The sequence below is a fragment of the Ptychodera flava genome, chromosome 10, assembly GCF_041260155.1.
Source record: "Ptychodera flava strain L36383 chromosome 10, AS_Pfla_20210202, whole genome shotgun sequence".
NCBI lineage: Eukaryota > Metazoa > Hemichordata > Enteropneusta > Ptychoderidae > Ptychodera > Ptychodera flava.
Genome location: NC_091937.1, coordinates 6,358,348 through 6,381,826, shown reverse-complemented (window position 1 = coordinate 6,381,826; position 23,479 = coordinate 6,358,348). Strand labels below are relative to the sequence as shown.

The following is a 23,479-nucleotide window of genomic DNA, read 5'->3' as shown; positions in this document are numbered from 1 at the left end:
AAAGAGAACACCGTTTATTTCGTATACATGGATATTACATATTGCCAGGTGTTGTCCCTCCTTTCTTCTACCAATCTCTACAATGGTTATTTGCTACAATTAAAATGTAAATTCGTCATATCATCCTCTGTACATGTGGATATCATGCTTGGCCAGACCCTCTTACACTACTGTGTCAATATCATTATTATTTTATGGTTTTGTTAATGAGTTCTTGACTTGTTGGTTACTTGGCGAAAGGTAATGTAATAATAGCAGAGTTTACGTCAGAGTGATCATGACCTATGTAACATCCCCCTCTTCTCTATGATTGCGTCCCTATGATCATTGCGAAATTGTGAAATCATAAACAAACAATCACTAATAAAATCGAGAAAATAAGAATTACATAACTCAAGGAAATACGATATACAGTTCTAGATAACACAGTTGATTTACATAGTGAGTAATATGGTGCCTTTTAAGTAAATATATATATAATATTATACAACCAAGGTGTAATTTATACAAATATCAGTGTCGCAATGCTAATCGGTCACCTTTACAAACCCATTGGGGTAGGGTTACACCCTTCATTATTAAAAGTACATATTTCTTTGGCTTTAGATAATCAATGTCCTTTTCTTCATCTTTAACACTTCAACCCAAGTATTACAACCATAATCAATACTTGGATTTTTTAAAGCTTCCATTTCGTTTTAAACACTAATAATATCACGTTACAACGTAAGTCACATCAAATTTGGGAGTAAGAGTGGGTTTTATCGCCGGTTTCTCAATTCATAATTTCAAAGACTGACTGCCTCTAATTATTTCCGTCCTTTCGACCTAGTGTAGCTCCCTTCAGGAGGTGTGATTGTTGTAAAATTCTCAGTTTTACTTTTCTTTCTCTCATTTTTTTGTGGAAGAGCTACTTACTAAACACAGAGCAGAAAACCATTACAAGATCATTTCTCGAGTTAAGATATTCATAAAATCGTCGAATAACGCTACTGATAATACGCATCGCTTTCTTTATAAACAAAAACTCAAATACATTATTCTATTTTTCTTCAAGTACTGTTTACACAGATAATGAATTCATAAATTACTTAAATACGTTTCGCACCTGAATAACTCTATGAAATATTATCGTTTCATAAATGATAAAGGCAATAGGTGGTTTGTATGCAAAGAAATCAAAATTAATCCAACTCACACACAAATTCATACTGAGCCATCCATCTCTCTGATGACTTCACAGAGAAATTGCTCAGCTGTTTTGTAAGTAAGAAACGTTTGTAAATTTGCCATACGATAGATTACAAAACGCAAAGATGAGTCTTCATGGAATTTTAATTATTCTGTCACAATCGGCTAAAAAGGCCAAAATAATTACTCTTACCTTAGATATCTTTATTTACTATTCAAATGTTCCATAGCAGAAGAGATAAAAGTCTAACAAAATATACCATAACCGTTAAATATTAATCAAACTATTAAGATATCGTCGTATGAATCGTTTTTAAGATAGTGTTCGTTTCTAGATCATAATTAGATTCATCGAGAGTTCGTCAGTTATTACCGTGCACAGAGTCCTTGATGCTTCGAACTTCGGTACGATACTGACGGATATCTTCGCTGAAGATGCTGATGATATACGCACCTAGCTGCATCGGTCTTCGCTGTCCTGTTTACGCTGATTGATAATCTCATTGACCGTTCGTGGCCACGTCGTCGGTAATCTAAGCTGTTCCTCTCAGTTGATGATATTCGAACCTCGTCTCTGTCCTTAAGTTGACTGTTGAGTTTTCAGAGCCCGCAATTTCACAAAGAAACAGTTCATATGTACCGGAGTTTTAACTATCGTAGTCGAATTCCGAGCATCATTTCGTCGTATTCGGATCTTAGGTTGTTGTCATCGTGGTTGGATATCGGTTCTTCGTGTCTTCGTGTAGATTGCTTTGTACTCATGTGATTCTCTAATCACTTATTGCAATTTCGTTTGTAGTTCACAAAAAGACTTGCTGCCATTGAACCACGTTTCTAACTACATTCTGGGCTGCATCCATCTGGCTGTGCTGTTACCTTTTCCAACTAAGAGCTTGCTCTGTATGTTCAGATTCTGCCACAATGTATTTATCGCTACCCGATTCCCTTCGTGGAATAGCTATAGCAGTGTAGAGGCTATATATATATATATATATATATATATATATATATATATATAATTTATGTCCACCTTTTGTTTTACCTATGTCGCGCCCCGGGGGGTCACCCTGTTTTCAAAATTTGGAATAGGGGGTCAGCCACTTTTTGACGTCGGCAAAAAATAATCCACCGCCCCCCCCCCTCCCCAGGCCGAAGAAACTGACAAGGCCCTAACACTGCTAGGTGTATATCATGATCATTTTATGGTTTCGTTTATGAGTATTTACTTATATTGTGCACAATGCGACCTGTTGTCAAGGATAATATTTTGTATTTCTAAATGTTTTAGGGAGTACTATATGTAATATTGTTTTGCATCATCAAAAATAACGGAACTGTTACATATGAATTATTCCGCTTTTGTCCCCGTCCCCTTTAGTAAGCAAACCTGATACAAGTAACATATTACACCCTTGATCCTGTAAGTTTTAAAGCTTACGAAATTAATTTACTGAGAAAGTGCAATAATGCGCAAGCACTTAGTCGGGAGATGCGTCGCGTCTTCGACGTTTCCGAGTGAAACTAGGGTCTCCATTGTTTGTTTTGTTTGTTTTTTTTCTTTTGTTCCTTTCGTATTTGATTTCAGGATCATTTCTTCTGGCCTCTCTGGCACTTCTAGGATCTGTAAATAAATTTGTAACTGAGATGGGGCTGTAAAATGTATCAATCACAGTTTCCGTTTGCTTATAGTTTTACGAGCTTAGTTGAAGTGTGAGAGAAAAATGCTGAGCGCATTATTTTATGGCAGCTGCGATTAAAGTCTATTCAAAGCATTTTGGCAGGAAATTTGGCTAAGTTTTGCCAGTGGTTTGCTCTTATCACGTGAACTTGATTGCAGAGTTGCGATGCCAAGTGCCAATATACCACTGGATAAGTTGTAAGAAAACGTTACGTACAACAAGTTTTCATCAATTTATTGTATTTTTTAGTGTGTTTTTTCATTTCTCTAAATGCCTTGCCTATTTTGAATTTCACTCAGGCCGAAACTAAACTTTTTCTGCTTGCTTACTTAAACAGGTCACACTGGAATAAAACAATACTAGAACAACAATAAAACCATCATCGCGTCACCATAACCAATATATGTTTACAAACACAATATAGCACCCATAGACATCTTAAAGTCATAGATATTGTGCCTTCGACAGCATCATCTGTACACATACAACGTACGTATGTTGAATTATCGATTATGTTTCTTCTCCAAGCGTTCTCGTGGGAATATTAATCCGGTCAATAGTGATAGTTTTAATTATACCTTTCGCATTGCCGATCTCCTTCACATCTTCGGCTAATTGTCGTAACTCCAGTTTTTCCAACGTTTCAATGAGAACTTTGAGAGTAGCATTTCTTCCCATTTTCTCTCTCCAATTCTTGAACATATGATGCTTCATTTCCCGGTAGTCTTTCATGCTGTCACATTCTATAGCATCCAGGTCAGCATCGGATAATCCTAATTCTCGTCCCACCTGTTTCCATTGTGTGCCCGACAATTTCTTCTCCAGTAAAGTGATGGCACAATTGATCTTATCTGCAAATAATAAATGACAACAAAAATGAGATGAACAGAAAGCATGAGTACATCAAACGAGGTATCGAAAACATATCTTTCTTCGCAAATTGATTACGCTGTTCATGTCAAGCAATCGCCAGTGTCAAAGTATGTTTAAGAAGGTAACAAAAGAGTGAAGCCTGTATGATGATATACTGGCTATAAATAATAAAGGCTCAACAATTTCCATATTCTATCAGCTTTTTACTAACGTCTAAAAAATGGAATTCGGTTTGCATCCGCAAGTGCGCGATTTACTGGTGCTAATGTTGACAGAATGCTGATTGTTCATATGTCGAGAGTAAAACTGTGCCTAATCCACCGATATTGTGCACTTACATGCCGAATGTCGGGTATTTAGATTCATTGTAGATTGAATATGTCCGATATGTACAGAACAACTATGATTTAAATGTCTCAAAGAGGTACTTACTGAGTCTTGAGTATAGACTCATTCAAATATCCGGCATGATAGTGTGCTTCAATCATGTTATCTAATCAAATATAAATATAAATCACGTATCTATTTGCAAAATGTCTCTATTTTATATCTGTTATTACCTGTCTCGTGTTTTGTCAGATTTGTAGAAGAAGCAACATCCTGGTCACCCTCTGGAAATACTTCATTGTTCTATGTAGTCGGAAAAACAAGCGCATTTTTAAAATCATAATTACATCATACAAGTATAGTGATGGTTGAAATACAGTAATCTAATTGTCTAGACGTGAAAATAATAGTGCCATAAACTCGATGGAACACTCTTTGAACAAGCGCGAGATCTCAATTACTGATATTACATAATGGCAATAAACCACCCCACCAACGTGTATACCACTCAGTTTTGACCAGTTTACTCCAATAAATGTGGTGATCTGAAAAATCCGCTTCTTGAGGAGGTTTCTTGCTTCGGTATCTTAATGGAATTCAGTTCATCGATAAAATGTCGAACGGTAGACGTGTTTGAACCAATAAAATGATGTAAAGTTACAAGAATATATTCATACATTCTAAATTACACATTAGATGCACATTATAATATCGCTGTTTTAACATACGTTCTAAAATACGTTTTAAAAGCAAATGAATGAGTGCTTACCTAGTAAGTCATTACAATAATCACTTACTTAATGATCACTTACCGCGGAAATGATGAAGCGTAGTTTCGTTATATCTTCTTCTCCGTCCGCCATTTCTTCGTGTTGTAAAAAATCAACGTACCCTTTGTAATCCCGTCTTGAATCCTTCTTTGCGTCAGCGCTGAGTCCAACTTCCACTGTCGTATGATTATATTGTCTCCAGGAGTAGAAGATCAAGTTTAGGTCGCCGGCATCTACCTGGTGTATGCCCTCACCGCCAACCTTAAGTTTTACTTTCTCTCCCTCTGCGACATCAATTTCACGAGAAAAGGGAAATTCACCCGCAGGTGCTTGATATTTGAACTTGCCAGCATCCTCGATACGTTCGTTTACTTTGTTGGTGAGCACGCACTCAACGAACAGACTGCACTTGTTGTGTTTGTGTTGGAGAAGTACGAATCGGGCAACTTTCATCGATTTTCGCGTCATCTTTGTCGCAATACCAGCGACCTCTTCGATATTTACACAAGGATCACTGACCACAACAGCATAGCGTATGTCACTACTGAGAGAGAGAGAGAGAGAGAGAGAGAGAGAGAGAGAGAGAGAGAGAGAGCTGTTATAATTATATCACAACAATTTACTCTTTCAAAAAATCATTTCCGAGGATTTGAAAACTACGTTTATTTTAGAATTTCTAGTTGCTGACTGTTATAATCTGTCAATCCAAACATTGACCAGATGTGTTCTGACTATACTTCCATTTCCCTCAGAAGACATGCAGGTCCTATTTACTGCTAATAATTCAGAAATAGTCATGACTAGTGGTGGACTGGAACAATTTTGGCTATGTCGGTCCTCTAGAATGTGACCATTCCCCGTCCATTTTTCTCACGCGTTTCTGTTACAGTAGCACTTTCCCAGGGAATAAAACTAACAACTATACATTCCTTCACTTCCGTATCAGGATTAGGACGACGCCCAAGACAACTTTCTAAAATGTGATTTTCCAAGATCTGTTCGTCTTGGTAATTATTGAAGTTTTCCTTACGGCACCGTAATGAAAATATTGAAATAGAGTGCCTATTCCTGGCTGACTCTTACTGTTTTAAAAACATACCTTGTAAGGGGTTTTGCTTTGAAAGTTATCAATCTTTTGTCGTCATCTGTTTTTATAATGTCCATTGAAACGTCAGACCACCTGTCGTTGTTATTATCACGTAGAATCTTTAATTTCCCGTCATTTTTTAAGGAGCTTGGACAACCTTCTCCTGGAACTGGCATACTTATTTCTAATAAAGCTGGTATAGCTGTCTCGCTCTTCTTGATCTTCAGTACGGTGTCAAATACAACATACTCTGTAACTGTTCCAGCCTTCTTGCAAGCCCTTTCTAGACGATCGTTTTGAATTTTCTCAACCTGAATATTTTGAGATTAATTTTGGTACATAGTACAGAAACAAAAAGTAGAGAATGTCTCTGTTTGTGTGTGTGTGCTCGTGCCACATAAACGGATAGATTGACAGACCGTAGATAAATTAATATGTTTATCAAATTTGTGGCCCATTGTACCTAAATCGAGTAAATACCCGATTGCGAGGGGGCTTTTGCTCTTAGTTATGTTAACATTCGTGTTTACGACTTTAAAGTACTTTCCTCAGTATTTTCAGTATCCGACAACGAGAACATTCCTTTTATAAACATGAGTGCTGACAGAATGAGCACCGGCCTGATCTGTACTTTATTTCTTTTGTTAGTCAAAAAAACCTGAAACATTAGTGTACATGGTGTATGACTTCTAACATGTTTATACAAAGATATATCTTCCTGATATTAAATTATTAAGTCGTTCATGATATGAAGGATCGTGCCCGAACAGTAAGTTTTGATTGCGTGAATTATCATTTACGTAAAACGTCGACTTCTACATTACTATAGGACGTACCCTCACGATGAATATAATGTGATGCAGCTGTCGTGAAAAACAGAAAGAATAATCAAAATTTACCTCAATGTTTATTTGATACGTTTGCTCATGTTGATTAGGTGCGAGGTCCAATTTCACTTCACCATCTTGCTCGAGAGTAAAAGTAACTTTGTTGTTACCGTTTACAACAAACGAATGTTGCTTTACCTTGGAAACCACTATGATGTGACAGAAATGGTGCATTGTTGCTTTTACTTCCTTTTTCTCTGAGCCGGAACAAGAATGCTATTTCACGGAAATAAAAGTCAACCAAATTCCTTATGTTTCAAGTAATGCGCATGTTTGGTTATAGCTTATGTACAAGTAAGCATCGTCCATCAACATAAGTTCCATCTTAGGTGATATTTCTAGATTGGATTATTGTTTTCGCTTGACAGTATTTGTATTGCTTTCTCAAAAATGCGACTTAATCATCGATGTTTTGTTTTCGTTCACTGTTTGTAGCAAAATAAAAAATATATTTCGCGATTCATTCTGCATATAGAGCATTTCTAATTTAAAACAAATTGCTGGAATTACCGTATCCACAAACCAAGCTCAGTTTCCTATCAATTTCTACCTGACAGAGAGTGATATGGACTCTTTTCGGATAATGAAATTAAACATAACAAAGTGTCACAAAAATCGATTTCTTTACACTTACCATCTCTGTATCTAAATCAGTCCACTGACCATGCTCATCGTCCGTCCTAACCACAATTTCCCGAGTCTTATGGAGGGCTTGTGAATCATGTATTTCCATGTGGAAAACAATGGGTATTTTGAATTGGAATTCCTTACCGTCGTCAGGGTCTACCCCAAACTCCAAGATGTCCCCCAGAAGAAATTCATGGTCACCCAGAATTAGGGGAGGAGGCGACTGTACGCTCTTTGCCCATATAGTTACTGCTCTGTCAATGGCACCAGCCGGTATTTCAAGGTACATGGACGGAGATAACTTCAGCTAGTACATATGAAATTGATTCAAATTGATTATTTGAAATTTGTTATGGATTTTTCTTGTCTTGTATTCTTCATACAGTAGTAAACTCTTATGTTTTTGCTTTCGTTGCCATGAAACATACATTATAATTGTATATATATATATATATATATATATATATATATATATATATATATATATATATATATATGAAAGTGAATGAGAAATATAATATAGTATTTGAGTACACAGACACAGTAAATTATGTAAATTAAATGCGAAATACGTAGAAGAGCGCGTCATGCTCTGAGTTAGCCAGGAACCTAAAAGCCATTGCCCTAAGCCCCACATGCATAGCACCGTGTCAACGATCAGCTGTTCTTAACTTCTCTCCGTGCGACTAAAAGTGAAATTCACGTTGTTCAATTGACTCGTCGCTGGTTATAATACACAAGCACAAGTGCGAATGAATGTTTTTGCCATAGCCATATACTAGTCCCTCGTCTATTCGGTGTAACGGTATCATTCTAATGCGAAATGGGGAAAACGAAATCAAAATCAAGCGAATTTCTACACTAATAACCACCTTAGCATTGGCTCATATAGGGGACCGTTCACTGTTTTACAGCCGAGGAGGGGCGCAAAGTGACTGAGGGCGCCCCCGGGGGACCACACAGACGAAGGCCCATGCAGGCATGGATCTAGATGAATTGTAAATCATGAAAACCTGTGCTCAGCTGACGACGATGACTTAATTCAGTTCTTAGCTGTTACCCTCACGAAAGGGAACTCCTCAAGCTGGAGAAGTCAATGACTCATCCCTGATGATGTTAGCCGGTTGAGAGATCTCCTGATAACTCTAGCTCAGAGAGGATGCCAGCTGCAATAGAGAAGACATACAGGTAATCGATGATAGAATTGCTGAATGGAATGATCTCAACCCCAAATATGTAGTTTACAAACACGAGTTAGCCCTTGCAAACAAAACTCAGGGGGAGCTGTATGCCGAGAGAGACAAAATATTAAGCCCCGTCCCTGATGGTGAACCCCCTGAGTTGACGCCTGAGTTCGAAGCCAAAAACTAGCAAAAATCAACGACCGCATAGAGGTTTCATGGCAAGAACCGATGAATTCATGAAAGCATTGTTCCAACAAACCACTGAAAGTTCTCAAGGATCCAGAACTGGAGCTAAAATGAAGTTGACAGAGCTGTTCAAATGGAAAGGGCTCACCATCGGAGCACTAGCTGCTAACCGCCACAAGACTGGCGATCACAGCACTTGCTCTTGCTCTAAGAAAAGTCGGCAGTCTACGAGGTGCGAAAGACAGAAGACCAGGTGATAGCCCTATAGGGAAAGCATACCATGTGGCAAAAGGAGCAGTCAAACTACTGGGCCAGTGACTGAAGGGACTGACTGCAAAAAGTACTGCAGCTATCCCAGGATTGGTCAATTTGGCACATTTGTAAGTTTCATCCTTAAAACCTCTGGCACCGTGGTTGGCTTTATGGGTAAACAGCTGTGGATTTCCATGATTGCACTTTTATTCTACAATGTGAATATAGGCCGACAGCGTAGGATGAGGATGTAGGCGAAAAGAATATCCCAAAGTTTCTTCAGAAACACAGAGAAGTTTTTGGCTTCTGCATTGATCTAAAATGTTGCAGCCTGCGGAGAGCAAACATACATACCCTCAAGGCAAACCCCTGCAAATAGCTAACAAGCAAGCTCCCATACTGCACCATCCTCGGTTTTGTGCTACAGGGTCAGAGGGCCCACTTTTTCAAGAGGGTGGTCTTGCCCATAAATGTGTTCCGTGACCCGGAAGACAGTGAAGAGCAAGTACGTTATCTGAAATTGGTACTGAATCTGATCCATGGCACAAAGAACAGATACATATTTCAAACATAAGGGACTTTGCATGTAAAATTAAAGAAAATGGCGCATGTATCAGTCTACACAGACACGACCAAGCTAGCTGACTTTGTTAAAAGAACAGGCACTGCTTACCGGCTCAGTTACAAGTCGATGGGCTGAATCAATATGGGCCTGAACATCGCAAAAGGCGTGCTCATCAGCAGTGCGCTGGCTGCTGTCATTGCTGCCCTTCCGGCAGCCGTTGGGCAGTCACCCTTTCTGGTGTTGTCATCGAGGTCAGCCAGATGAGCACTGGGGTGGTAAGGAAAAGAGGACAAACTGCACTACATCCAGTACAAGCAGCTGCTCACAAAAATAAGACAGAGAGTGGTGTGCCCAGCCAGCGAGCGGCCAGACGACCGAGCTCGGCCGTTATCAAGGACATCTTCTCAAAGGCACTCGAGATTCAGAAGGAAGAGAGCTACACCCGATCTCTAGAAAGGTATATGAAGAAGTACAGGCTCAACTTCTTATTCTGAGAAAGAGAAGCCTGAGGCCGCCCTGGCGGAAAATACGCTAAAAGATATTCAGGCAGGATGGCTAGCTACCTGGATAGTTTCAAGTTCAACAAGGATCCGCGCCCAGTGGTTTTGGCCGTTGATGAGGCATGGGAAACACCTGTGCATAATCCCAAGGCTCTACTGATGGGCACACAATATACGTGACCGGGACTGTAAGTTTGTCACCCACCCAGGAACATATTCGAGTACAATATCTTAGCCCACAGGAATGCAAATGAGGCAAAGGCTTGGTTGGCCGGCCCTCACATCCAGTACTGGCCCAAGCAGTTAAACTTCACTGTTTGGTGTGCCATGGCCGGTTGAGGTGTAACTTTTCAAGACCACTTGTTGACCTCCACTCTACCCCCTCAGATCAGACCCCTTCTCCGTTCCCATATGTATTTCACCACAAGGTGTGTTCTCCATGCAATGGGGATGCACTGCATGATGATGGCGCATTAAAGGTTTGGATTAACCTCTAAAACAAGCTTGGTTACAAAGCTCTTTGCCAGCATCAGTGACAACGAAGACTTCAGGTACAAGGGGGAGAGGGGGGAGCAAACGGGGGCTTTGGGAAAGGCTAGACGTATGTCACCCACAGTGGCTCCTTCCTGATCAAAGGCACAAAGTTCAATGGCCAGGACTTTTCCATCAGCCCCGACAGCAAATATTTCTAGGCCAAGGTCTTGTTCTACCAGAAACACAAATATACAAGGCTGGACAGCGAGAGAGCCCACTGCTATTTCTTCAGAAATGATGGGGTAGAAGGAAAGTACAACTGGTTTGTCCCTCTGGGTGATGGGGGTGCAGGCAGCAGATTGATGCAGGCTGGCATGGCAAGACTGAATGAAAGCATCTTGACTGCATTCTGGGGGCCCAAGCCAGCATCAGGGGCACCATGATTGTTTGTGGGACAGGAGGCAAAGAACAGGCGTGGGAAGAGCTGGGTGTTCTCCTTGAAGATGAGATCGCCAACCCGGGGAAAGTTGCCAGCTACTGAAGGTGGCAAGATGCGATTGACGCTGCCAAAGTGAATCTGGACATGACAGTTTCGATGGCTCTGCTGCTGATGCCAAGCAGAGGCTGATAATCACTTGAAGTGTCATAGGGTACAACAAGGAGCTGCAATACGCCAATGCCAAAGTGAGTTATGGCTAGTACAATGATGGTGTCAACGCCGAAGCGAAGAAAAACGTGTGCTATGAGATGGAAGGACCCCCTGCCAAGACAGATAAGCTCACAGGTGACTAACTCACTGCAGAGGAAAGCCCCTGAACTCTCACACCACTACCACCTGGCAGGTCCAGGACCTGCCCCTACATTTCCAGGCAAGGGGGGGTTCAACAGTGGCCCGCAACCCCACAGCAGAGCCCGACGCCGAACATGAAGCAAAAAAGACAGGAGTGTTGGCGTCACGGTGGCTCTTGGAGGGCCGTTTCTTTATTTGTCCCAAGATGCCTTGATCCATCATTAACAGTTGCATATAACGTTGCATTGGAGGACAGACTTTCGTGGGGAAGTGTAACACTGTCTAACTTGTAAATGTTTGTTGTTATCGGAGATTTTTATGGTAGAGAATGTAAACTCATGAAGGCGCGAATAGGCATTTTCTTTATTATCAGATAATATCGTCTGAAATGTCTAAGTTAGAGAGTTCCAGGAACATGAGACCAAAGTGATCTAATAGGGATAATATTATCGACATTATCCGATAAAACAGTGTTTTTAGAATTTTCCACCCATCTGCTTCTAATATTTGACTCTAACTTAGATTTTAGACGATATTATGGATTATATCGGATAATATCCGATAAAACAGAAAGTCGGGCATCTGCCTTTTCCCCACTCGTCTAATATTAGACACTAACATAGATGTTTGTGTCTAATATTAGACGAGTGAGGTATGGCTGATGCTCGACTGTCTGTTTTATCTGATATTATCGGATAAAATCGATAATATCGTCTAAAATCCAAGTTAGAGTCTAACATTAGACGAGTGAGGTATGGCTGATGCCCGACATGCTGTTTTATCGGATATTATCGGATAAAATCGATAATATCGTCTAAAATCTAAGTTAGAGTCTAATATTAGAGGGGCTGGCAAGTGGCCAATGCCCGACATGCTGTTTGTGGATTAAAACAGCATGTCTACCATCGACCAATTTCCACTCTAATATTAGACTCTAACTTAGATTTTAGACGATATTATGGATTATATCGGATAATATCCGATAAAACAGAAAGTCGGGCATCTGCCTTTTCCCTACTCCTCTAATATTAGACTCTAACTTAGATTTTAGACGATATTATCGATTTTATCGGATATTATCCGATAAAACATCATGTCGGGCATCTGCCTTTCCTATACTCCTCTAATATTAGACTCTAACTTAGATTTTAGACGATATTATCGATTTTATCGGATATTATCCGATAAAACAGCATGTCGGGCATCTGCTTTTCCCCTACGCCTCTAATATTAGACTCTAACTTATATTTTAGAAGATATTATCGATTTCATCGGATATTATCCGATAAAACAGAAAGTCGGGCATCTGCCTTTCCCCACTCGTCTAATATTAGACTCTAACTTAGATTTTAGACGATATTATCGATTTTATCGGATATTATCCGATAAAAACAGAAAGTCGGGCATTTGCCTTTTCCCTACTTCTCTGATATTAGACTCTTACTTAGATTTTAGACGATATTATCAATTTTATCGGATATTATCCGATAAAACAGCATGTCGAGCATCTGCCTCTTCCCCACTCCTCTAATATTAGACTCTAACTTAGATAACTTAGATAATATTATCCGATATTGCCTATAGTACCAATGTTGCGGTATCCTCTGTAAACTTATATTGTCGATACCTAGCAAGAGTTTTCTGTAGCGTCTATATCTAAATGTACACTGTTTTTATCGTCTGGTTTTTTCCCGTTGGCTTCCGCTAGAATCCAAAATGTGATCTTCATCGTTACCAGAACATTCACCATGACTAGTATAAAAGAAAAAACCTAAAATTATCTGTGTCATTACTCGAAACGTGCCATGCAAGAGCAAAGTGTACATATTCAGAACATCAGCTTGATCGTTAATGAGATTCAGTGTTAAGTACGAAATATTGTTGTCCGGGACCACTTGGCAAATAAACTTTAATACATTCCAAGATAGATCGCAAAAAGAAACCTCACCAGTTGCCTGTCCCGTTTTTCTCGAGGGTCTATGCTCAAACTTTATCATGCCAATCGTTCACACCTATCGCGTAACATGCCTACTTAACATGTGCTAGAGCAGGGACAATCAAAATGATCACTCGCCTTTAGTTACCGTGCGTCACCTAAAAATCAGAAAGACCTCATTCTCTTTAAAAAAACAAGAATAAAGATGAGGGGTCTCAGCCATTTCTGATTTTTAGCTGATGCACACTGAAGGTGAGTTATCATTCAGATTGTCCCTGCTCTAGAAAATCCATAAAAGAGGAAAGTTTGTAAAACTATCGTGTCACTCTGCTCACATTGAGATGCCACTTTGTTTTTAAGGTAGAAATGCAACTGGATGTGGTTACAAAAGTGAGATGTGAAATTATGGCACCGAGAGCAGAGGGTTCTTGGAAAAAAGCTGAGGGTATTTGAAAAGGAATACGCCTGGCTGGTGGCACCCTTGCTCCCTCCAAGAGCAAGAAGGTCAAGGAATAAGAAACCCAGCGACTAGTCGGCACCACTGCTGACGAGCGGATGCAGTACCATGCGGGCCTGCAGTAGCCCTTACTTCCTACTTGCACCCTAGAAATGTACAACTGACTCGTCGACAAACCCATGCTATTTAGATTTTTTTATTTTATTGAGGGAAGGTCACTTTGTCGGTGAGGGTCCTCTTGGAAATACAAGACCATTACTCCTGCTAGAACACGAGCAACAGTTTAACAAGCAGTAGCAGAAACAGCAACAGTTGCAATAGTAGCGATATGATCAGGTAAGGCAACAGCAGTAACAACAGCAGCTATAGCAGAAGCAATAGTAGAAACAGCCATACTTATGAAAGCAGCAGCACTGATAGCAGCAACTGCACCTGCACTATCAACAGCATTAGCAACAGTAGTAACATTAAAACCAGTAGAGACAAGCATACAAAAAATAGCTATAGCACAAGCCATTCTAATGGCCATATGCATCCTTCCACTCGAGCAGAAACATTGTGTCTGCTCCAGAGGCGCCATACCAATCTTTCTATTGAGAAGATTATCACCAGCAGAAATGTTCTTTGTCATTTCCATATTTTAAAAGTAAACATAAAGTTATGAGAGTAGTTTCTGTGCTCAATCCCGTAGTTTTCACCCTAAATCATACAATGTATGACCCTTTGACAAATGTATATTTAACAGCGAAATGTGCCATTTCAGAAATATGAAATGGTGATAGGGGTGTAAAATGTAAATATAGAGCCATGAGAGTGGTTTCTGTGCCAGAATTGCTAGTGTACAAACTACTAACTTACACTAAATATTCTTGCTTTTATCAAAGAATGCCAGAAACTCAACTTTTTCAAAAGACTTAATATTATTGGTGTATTTCATGATGCAGAAGATTATTTACAGCTCCACCACATGCAAGAATACAAGTAAGCAAGGCAGATGTTGTCCTTAACCCCTAAGCGGACACTGAGGGTGTCATGCATGTGGGTAACTCTAGTGGGGCACTGGTCTGAGATTTGAGGTGATGTCAGCACTAGTCTGAGATCGAAGGTGGTGGGATTTTATAGAGTGACTTGAAAATTGGGGGAATTCTTGAAAAAATTATACAGAACCATGCTTACCTATCACAAGTCCATCGCATGACACGAAAAGATTATGACATTACTTTGTTTGAGAAAGATATTAATTCAATTACCTCAGTGTCGCTCTTCTGGGGCTTGATACAAAATATAATTTTGTCCTCAAAGTGAGGCTCAAAGCTCATTCCAAGTTGTTCCTTCCCTTTGGCATCAATAACGTTCTTCTCTTCGTGATGTTCTTCTTTAAAAAAATATTATTCAAGAGATTATTGAAAGTGACTCTTCGTAAACGTGAAAGTATACCAAGATACCAGTGCAAGTCAAAGCAGTCAAACTCTGATTGCATATCATCTGCACAGGGATGATAAAGCTGAGTAACCTCAATACTAAAACGATACCTAGGACTCTACGAAGTCGTCCCTGGACGTTCGAGTACAGTGTAATTAAACCTAAGTCGATCGAGTTACAATAATACCAAGGGTCCAAAGTGCTAAACAACGGCTGCTGGGTGAAATGTATAACATCTCCGAAACATACAATTTGTGATTTAATTTGTAATCAAGTACAGGATAATGTTACTCGGATCCGCGTACAGACGCATGGTTGCCAGGTAGAGCAATCGGATGTCACATTACATAAATGTACGTAAATTTTAGCAAGTTTTAGAGTGATTCAGCAGGGTGAATTCGAATTGTGGCATTGGTTGGTATACAAGTCAATTCCCGTGCATAGACGTGAATTGCTGTATCCTAAACCCCTGTTCGTAATAGAAAGCAGAAGACTGTAAAATTAGGGAGCCTTCAGTAATTACAGAGGGAATTGGGAAGGGTCACTTTTTTGAAAACTCTTCAAGGGGGAGGGTCACTTTTGACAGAAGCTGATTTTACGGCCAGATCTTTCATTGTCCGTGTGATATTTCCTGTATCGGAAATCATCGACGAATTATGCAAATTCTTTTAAATACATACACATGCACAAGTTTCACAAGCAAAGAAGATGCAGTTGTATCCTAAATTAAACATCTTGAACAATTAAAACTGATGTGAGACAAGAGACAAAAACATGTGCGACAAGTGGAAGAGTGTATATCAGTTATCAAATGTACATAAATGCAAAGATATTGCTAGTTTTATATCAGAAAAAAGAATCTTCATAGTTCTCTCATAGATTACCATCTACAGTGAATCAACATTTCAGTGAAATTCCAAAATCAAATTTCTTGCATACACATAGACTTGTAACCACCCTAGTCTAATCAAGAACATTAATATCAATAATCAAGCATATATAGCTGAACAGATTTACCTAGTTTTGTGTTGGAAAAAAAAGTATTCATAGTTTCATCATATACTGCCATGTAAAGTGAATCAATTTTTCGGTGAAATTCCAAAATCAAATTTCTTGCACAACCATGGACTCAACTAGTCTAATCTAGTCTAATCAAGAACATTAATATCAGTAATCAAGCATACAAAAATACACAGATTTACCTTGTATTGTATCGGAAAAAAATTATTCAAAAATCTAATTTTTGTACACAAATTCACATGGTATTTCCCATATCAAGCAAAGTACATTTAAATACATTACCAAATACATATAATGTACAGTTATAGCTTGTTTTGTTGGGGGAAATTGTCAATAATTTGAATTGATATTTTGGGGTGAAGCACTATATAAGCCAAATCTTGCCTTCTTGTAGTTGCACAAAATATGGCGACCTCAAATGTATTAAATATTATGTTCCTTCAAAAATGCATGCGTGATACTAGTCTCGCTTCCAGACCTCGTCGCTTCGCCAGTGCAAAGTGCGCCGCTGGCGGTAGGAACATGGAGTGACTTTTCCACTGGCTGGGGGCCTCGTCGCTTCGCGACTCGGCGCTCGTCACTCTGTGACTCGCCATGTCCTACCGCCAGCGGTGCACTTTGCACTGGCGAAGCGACGAGGTCTGGAAGCGAGACTAGCGTGATACTTGCAACTGTCCCTCCCAAAACACCAGCCCTCCCACTGTAATTTGTCGCTAACTTACATAACAATTAAACCAATAGTTATGTAAATTAGCTGATATTGTTTTAGTAATTGCTGGGGATTATACTGCAGTTGTTGGGGGAGGGTCAAGTTTTAGAATGTCAGGTAGGGTGAGGGTCACATTTTAGACAGGAGGATGGGGAGGGTCACATTTTACAATACAGGTGTGAGAGGAATTCCCCCGGCCCACCCCCTGTAATTACTTAAGGCTCCCTTTGAACAGGCCTTCTGCCAAACCTCAAAAATTGCAAAGAACTTGAGAATTCACGCTTTCAAGATGTTAACAATTTTGCCGAAATTCATGTCAATAAAGAAACCCTACCCCTTTGTTATCGAAACCCAAAAGTACGGGGAAACTGTGCTACATAGAAGTGTACAACTTACAATTGCAAGATTGCTAGTTTCGAAAGCTATGTTCGTTTCGAGATACAGCCCGTTGCACAACCATGAATCATGACGGGACACTCCCATCTAAAAAAAACTGTGCAAAAATACCCGACTTATGAGCCAGGAGGTCGGGTATTTTCATCCTAATTAAGATTGTTTGCCATCTTGTCAGCTGTTTACAATGTATGCGATTAGAGATAGCGATATTAAAGTGATTGTGTTGGGCAAAGCTCAATGCCTCGCACTCTACTCCCACAGACCACAGGGCCTCATAAGTGGCTATTTAAGTCAATATTACAGCGTTTTTCTTTCTTTTTCAATGTTACAAATAAACCAGCTGAAGAGCACAACACTTGTGTAGCTGTCTTTTGTGTAGCTTGTATTGGCATGTATAGTGCGTCCTCGTAAATGTGACCTTTAGTTCCGTGACCTCTAGCCATGCCTACTTCCTGTCCTCGCTATGCTTACTGTACTAATATACAGTAAACACAGCGACGTCTGTACGCATGGCCAGTAGGCATGGCTAGAGGAATTGGCTAGAGGTCACGGAACTAAAGGTCGTATTTACATATGATCACATTCCCCATTGAGGGCGCACTATACATGCCAATACAAGCTACACAAAAGACAGCTACACAAGTGTTGTGCTCTTCAGCTGGTTTATTTGTAACATTGAAAAAGAAAGAAAAACGCTGTAATATTGACTTAAATAGCCACTTATGAGGCCCTGTGCACAGACAATCATTTGCCCCTGCTGTTATTGACTCAGTGTTATGTAATATCTGATATAACTACGTAAGATTGCTTATAGCCTGAATCTGTCAAAATATTGACCCAGCAGTTGATGTGTTTGAGGATTAAAATTGCTGCTCAGGACGACTTATCAGTGTGTGGCTGGTTTTTTTGCGAGCGGGTGATAAGTGATTAACTACTGAAAGAAAACTTGGAAGTGGGTGATAAATGATTAAGTACTGAAAGAAAACCACAGAGGTGTTAATGGGAAAGACGACCTGAAATAATACACATGACCTAATATCAATTGGGATTATATAAATTAGTGCTAGGATGTGCGTCGCCGACAGTAAGGGTGTTAGAAAAACGCAGGTGAACATGTGATTTTCATTCAAGTTCCTTATTGTGTAGCGAGTAACATCTCAAAGGTTTTCCTCCAAAGAAAACCAATTTGACTGCCACGATGGCTGCAGCACGTAATCGCTTCCATTTCATGTCTGAAGACGATATTAAGGAAAAAGTGTGTGGAAGAGTGCCGCAAAACACCAGAAGAACCACAAGCTGGAGTGTCCGCGTGTGGAATGAGTGGCCGAGGCGAGAAATGCTACAGAGCTTTTGGGGAAGCAGCTCCGAGTGATAAAAGCAAAATGTGATAAGTCGATGTCATGGTAGTCTGATGGGAAAAATTAGGTTGCCTGAAAACAAAGCATTTTAATCGTAAGCACTGTCTGACACGAGTGATAAACGCTAATCCTGGGTTTCTTGGATTCCGCGCTGTCTGACAGCAGTGATAAACGCTAATCCTGGGTTCCCTATTAGCTCGACGGCTATAAGTAGGTTATCGCCCGCTTGAAACGTAAAACAACTCGGCTCCGCCTCGTTGTTTACGTTTCAAGCGGGCGATAACCTACACATATTATCAGTACAGAAAGGGGCTAAAAATGCGCTGTTTTTTAAAATGCAAGTGTCCCGTAATGTTAAGAAGGCTACACGCTCCGAAATCTAATCAAATCTAGATCTTTCCATGATTCTGCTACGTACCAAAGTGCATGATATTCTTATCAAAGGCTTTCAAGTGACCTATCAATGTTTTCCAATAGGGGAGGGGAGTGCGGGAATTTGACAATTTTCTAGTCATGTCAAATTGCTCCCTCCCCTTTTGGGCTATAAAATGATGTCAAATACCCAGGGATGGGGGAAATAAAGGCTCATGCACTGGCTACATGTGGATGATGAAAGACAGAAAATTTGTCTCCACACAGATTGAAACTGTGACTTTCCTATGAGGGACGGTGTTTACTACAATAGTACACAGCTGGATGACTGTCGAGCTGAAAATCGCTCTCCTGAAATTAGCCCCGCGAGTGGTATCAGAGTGACTGACTACGGTAAAATTTATTATGAAAACATTAATCACTGTGTATTCTGATATGATGTATGGATTACTTTCAACATTTTTCAAACAATAAATATGCTAAAATGTGGCCTCTCTTGCATTCATGAAGAAGTTATACTTTTAAAAGGACAAGAATCGTAATCTTTTCTTTTCATTCAAGTCTTTTCAAAATAGTATAGGGCCTACATATTAGCTAAATTGACATTAAGACAAAAATCTATATGAAAAGTGTTGTCGATAAACATGTTTGGTTTTGAACATGGAGGTACATTTTTACCTCCATGGTTCTGAGACTTCGCCCGATACAAGGACTAGATTTTACACGGCAGCTCAACTGTGCTATCAGCAATTTGCAGTCAAGATGGTGTTTCGCTGCGTTTGATTGTGGTCTGCTGAAACATTCTGCATGCTCGTTGGTCCTCAACCAAAGTTCACAAGGCCCATTGTTACCGCGATATATCGATGTGATAACAAGTTTACATATCATAAAACAAAGCGTACTTATCATAACAGTTAAGTCGAGATGCACGATCCGTAGTGTATACTCTCAGAGGCCAAGAGATGGACTGCAAATTGTTCCGAAAGAGACCAGTTTACGACAGACATGCAAAACTCACTATCATCCTGGACCATAGGCCCCAGTGTCGCAAAAAGTGTACGTCTTTTAAGGTTTTACGGTATCATGAACTGGTCGTTTCGCGATCTTTTTTTTCAGCAGTAGCGAGTGTCTGTCAAACTTTTCAGAGTCATTTTAATTTATAAAGTTTAAACGGGTCGTGAGACCTAGCAATCGCTCAGGCAAACTTTTCGATGGAATTGAATCATGCATTAGGCCTAATTTCCGCCAGTGGCGACGTGTGGCATTTATGTCGTCGGCAATTTCTCAACGCTCGATCTCGATAGCAATATGATTGGCGTTTGCCATGCATATTTTTCTACGAAATCTTGCTGCGGCAGCGTTACTGTTCTATGAACGGTATATGTCTCGAACGCTTCAAATGAAAATCAAAAGTCAAGAAAACGGAGTGAGTTTGATAACGTTAAAATGAAGCACAGTTCCGTGTGTTTCGATACATAGCGGCCGCTGCGTGGTATATGCATAGAAAAGTAGGAAGTTTGGCAACGATATGGCCGCTATACTTCCTACTTTTCTATGCATACCACGCGGCGGCCGCCATGTATCGAAACAAACAGAAGTGTGGAATGAAGGGCGGTAATATCTACATTTTCGTACATATAAGTTCTGAATCGGTTGAAGCATGGAACTATTGAAATGATAGGGTGTTGTCGTCATTGTCAGGCCCGACACCGATAAGCTAAAATTACCAGCAGAACACTCACCATAAGAGTATTAATATAACATTGCTGCACCGAAATCGATCCATTCCATAGTTAGAATCTGAATGCCGAGACGTAATTCATACACTATAGGGAAAAATTGCGAGACTAGAGCGAGAAAATGACGCTTCCTCGCAATCAGTGAGAATCTGCCCTTATTCTCACCGCTGTCGGTGAGAAAATTTTAATCTCCACTGGAGATTGGTGAGAAATGCACTCCTTGGCGAGAATCAAGTGTGAGAACAAATTCTCATCGGTGAGAATGGAAATTCTCACCAAGTACAGTGAGAATTGAAATTCTGATTCTTGCCAATGAATGGGGAGTCTTGCTGATTCTCGCCAGTGAATTTCAAATTTCACTGTACTTGGTGAGAATTTCACCGGTGAGAATTTGTTCTCACACTTGATTCTCGCCAAGGAGCGCATTTCTCACCAATCTCCAGGGGAGATTAAAATTTTCTCACTGACAGTGGTGAGAATAAGGGCAGATTCTCACTGATTGCGAGAAAGCGTAATTTTCTCGCTCTAGTCTCACAATTTTTCCCTATAGTGGTACTGAACCGAACAGTTTGAACCGTGCTATTCGCGTCTATCGGAGGTATTTATGTAAAATGCCGCAAAACAAAAATTACTATTTCGTGACATTGTCAAATAACCCTTGGTCTGGCATATCGTGGCGATCAAACACCCCACTGCCGTGACACGATTTGTGCTCAATTTGGGTAGTCTGCTAAATAGACCGACTTTTGGCTCGATCTATCGATCCCGTAGTCGATATGCCCGCCACAGTGGCGGGCATATCGACTACGGGATCGATACCGATCGAGCCGAACATCGATTTATTTGGCAGACTACCTAGCTGAGGAGCGCCTGTGCAATTTCCCCTGTTGCCCCGCATTCCCCCGCTGGTGGCACACAGTCCATGTAGCCGACAATGAGATGCAAATGATATGCGGCTAAGGTCTCCTCAACTAACTTTCAGCTGGTTGTTCACTTTTACTATTTTTATAGTATTTTATACAAAGGCACAGACTTATTCTACCTGCAACTTAAAACTGATAGTGATTTTGTAGCTCATTCTTGACTATTTTTCATAGTATTTGATAGCCGGTAACAGACACTTCGTGTTCGTGTCGGCTACATGGACGATCTGCCGTGCATTTAGCTCTCCATGGCAGGGCTGTGTGTTCCCGGCACTGCATGGCAGGGCTGTCTGTTCCCGGCGTTATACGGCCTCCCACCACAGCCCTGCAGACTGCCATTAAAAAAACTGCTGGTATAGCTCTACGGAAATACGGTGCGCAGTTTTGAATCCAAAACTTGCATTAATCTTCGTTTTCGAGCATACCCACCTCGCCTAGGTACACGATGTGCTCAGCCGCGCTTGTAAACTTACGCAAAGCCTACTTTTCTTTCCCTATGCGAGGGAAGCGTTCGTATCTGCCGCCATCGTTAATCTCATTCAACCCATGAGCACTCGGGCGAAAACCAGCCTTGCAAATAAAAGAACACGCGATGTAGCACTCTGCTATTTCTAACCACCACTCAGCTATGTATAATCTACGATGATCATTTTCTGTTGACAATTAATTTTCCTTTTTTTCTCTTCAGAATTTTTACATATTTCACAATTTTCTCTTGTTCCACTCCTCTCAGAACGTCGACTTTCGAAGTTCGATATCGCGCGGAACACACAGCCCTGCCATTGCAGAGCTAAGGTGCATTATGACTGGAACCACACACGCACACACACGGACATAGTGGCGACAATGGACACCATTTGGGCACCTTGGTCACAGGATTCATTCTAAAAGAGTAGATTAGTCTACTCTGAATGAAGTATTTTCGTCATTTGTTTTAAAAATAATAATTACCTACAAGAGAACTTGCGGCAATCGACACGTCCTTTGACGTTGTGTGCCAGAGTAAAACAACTTGTAGGCCCTACCTTACACTCAAATTATATGTGTGTGCCAAATACGGGAACTAAGATTTCAAATGACAAGTGTTGTAATTTTATCAAGAAATGTTCCTTGAACCCATTTGTTCCCGTCTGACTGTCTTTGTAATCTCTTTCAGAATAGGTCGACGTCGCTCAACAGCACATTTTATATCAATTTTTGTGACATATGCCTACCTGACACTCTTTCTTCTGTAGCCCATTCGCTTTCCTCGACCTGTGGTGACGAACTACTGTAACCAGTTTCTTCTTCGCTTGAGAGAACAGGATAGATTACAGTTGTATGCGAATTTTCATCATCCGTTACGTAGCCTTCTCGTTCGCGTTGTCCAGTACCCATGGCTTGGTTAGTTCTATGTATTGTAGTGCTTGTGAAGCAGCTGTTCTGCTCAAATAAATACCCTTGGTTTGGGTTGATGGCTACCCCGGTCATTTTAGAACCAGGCTCCGAGATACACTGGAAGAGCATTAAATACATGAAGAAATTTCGACAGACAGGTACAAACAAGACAAAACTTCAAGCGAATTACTTAAGCCAATCAACAAACACCAGAATATAATAGTTAGTGCCGGAAGATCGTCAAAACGCGAAGGAAAAAATTGAATAAAGCTGACCAACCTACAGTTGCAATGAAACGGCAGGTAAGCAGCCTTGCTGTCTAGGTGATGGCCGTTGTGAAACGTTTGTTTCCTTCTGGTCTCCTAGCTTGCCCTTCCG

General features: G+C 40.3%; 1 protein-coding gene across 4 annotated transcripts; it reads right to left on the bottom strand.

The window, feature by feature from the left end:
• LOC139141863 (p53-induced death domain-containing protein 1-like) lies at positions 1–23,479 on the bottom strand. Of its 4 annotated transcripts, none has more exons than XM_070711604.1 (10): positions 23,385–23,479; positions 22,939–23,218; positions 15,036–15,160; positions 7,449–7,748; positions 6,827–7,030; positions 5,940–6,238; positions 4,883–5,384; positions 4,304–4,373; positions 3,449–3,721; positions 1–2,812 (listed from the first exon to the last, which is right to left on the bottom strand). In XM_070711604.1, the coding sequence occupies exons 2-10, from the start codon at positions 23,192–23,194 to the stop codon at positions 2,670–2,672; spliced, it is 2,172 nt and encodes a 723-aa protein (XP_070567705.1). In that variant the 5' UTR covers positions 23,195–23,218; positions 23,385–23,479; the 3' UTR covers positions 1–2,669. The 4 variants fall into 4 exon arrangements, with proteins under 4 accessions (XP_070567705.1, XP_070567704.1, XP_070567707.1 ...); XM_070711603.1 differs by having other exon boundaries at positions 23,381–23,457; XM_070711606.1 differs by having other exon boundaries at positions 4,883–5,381; positions 23,381–23,457.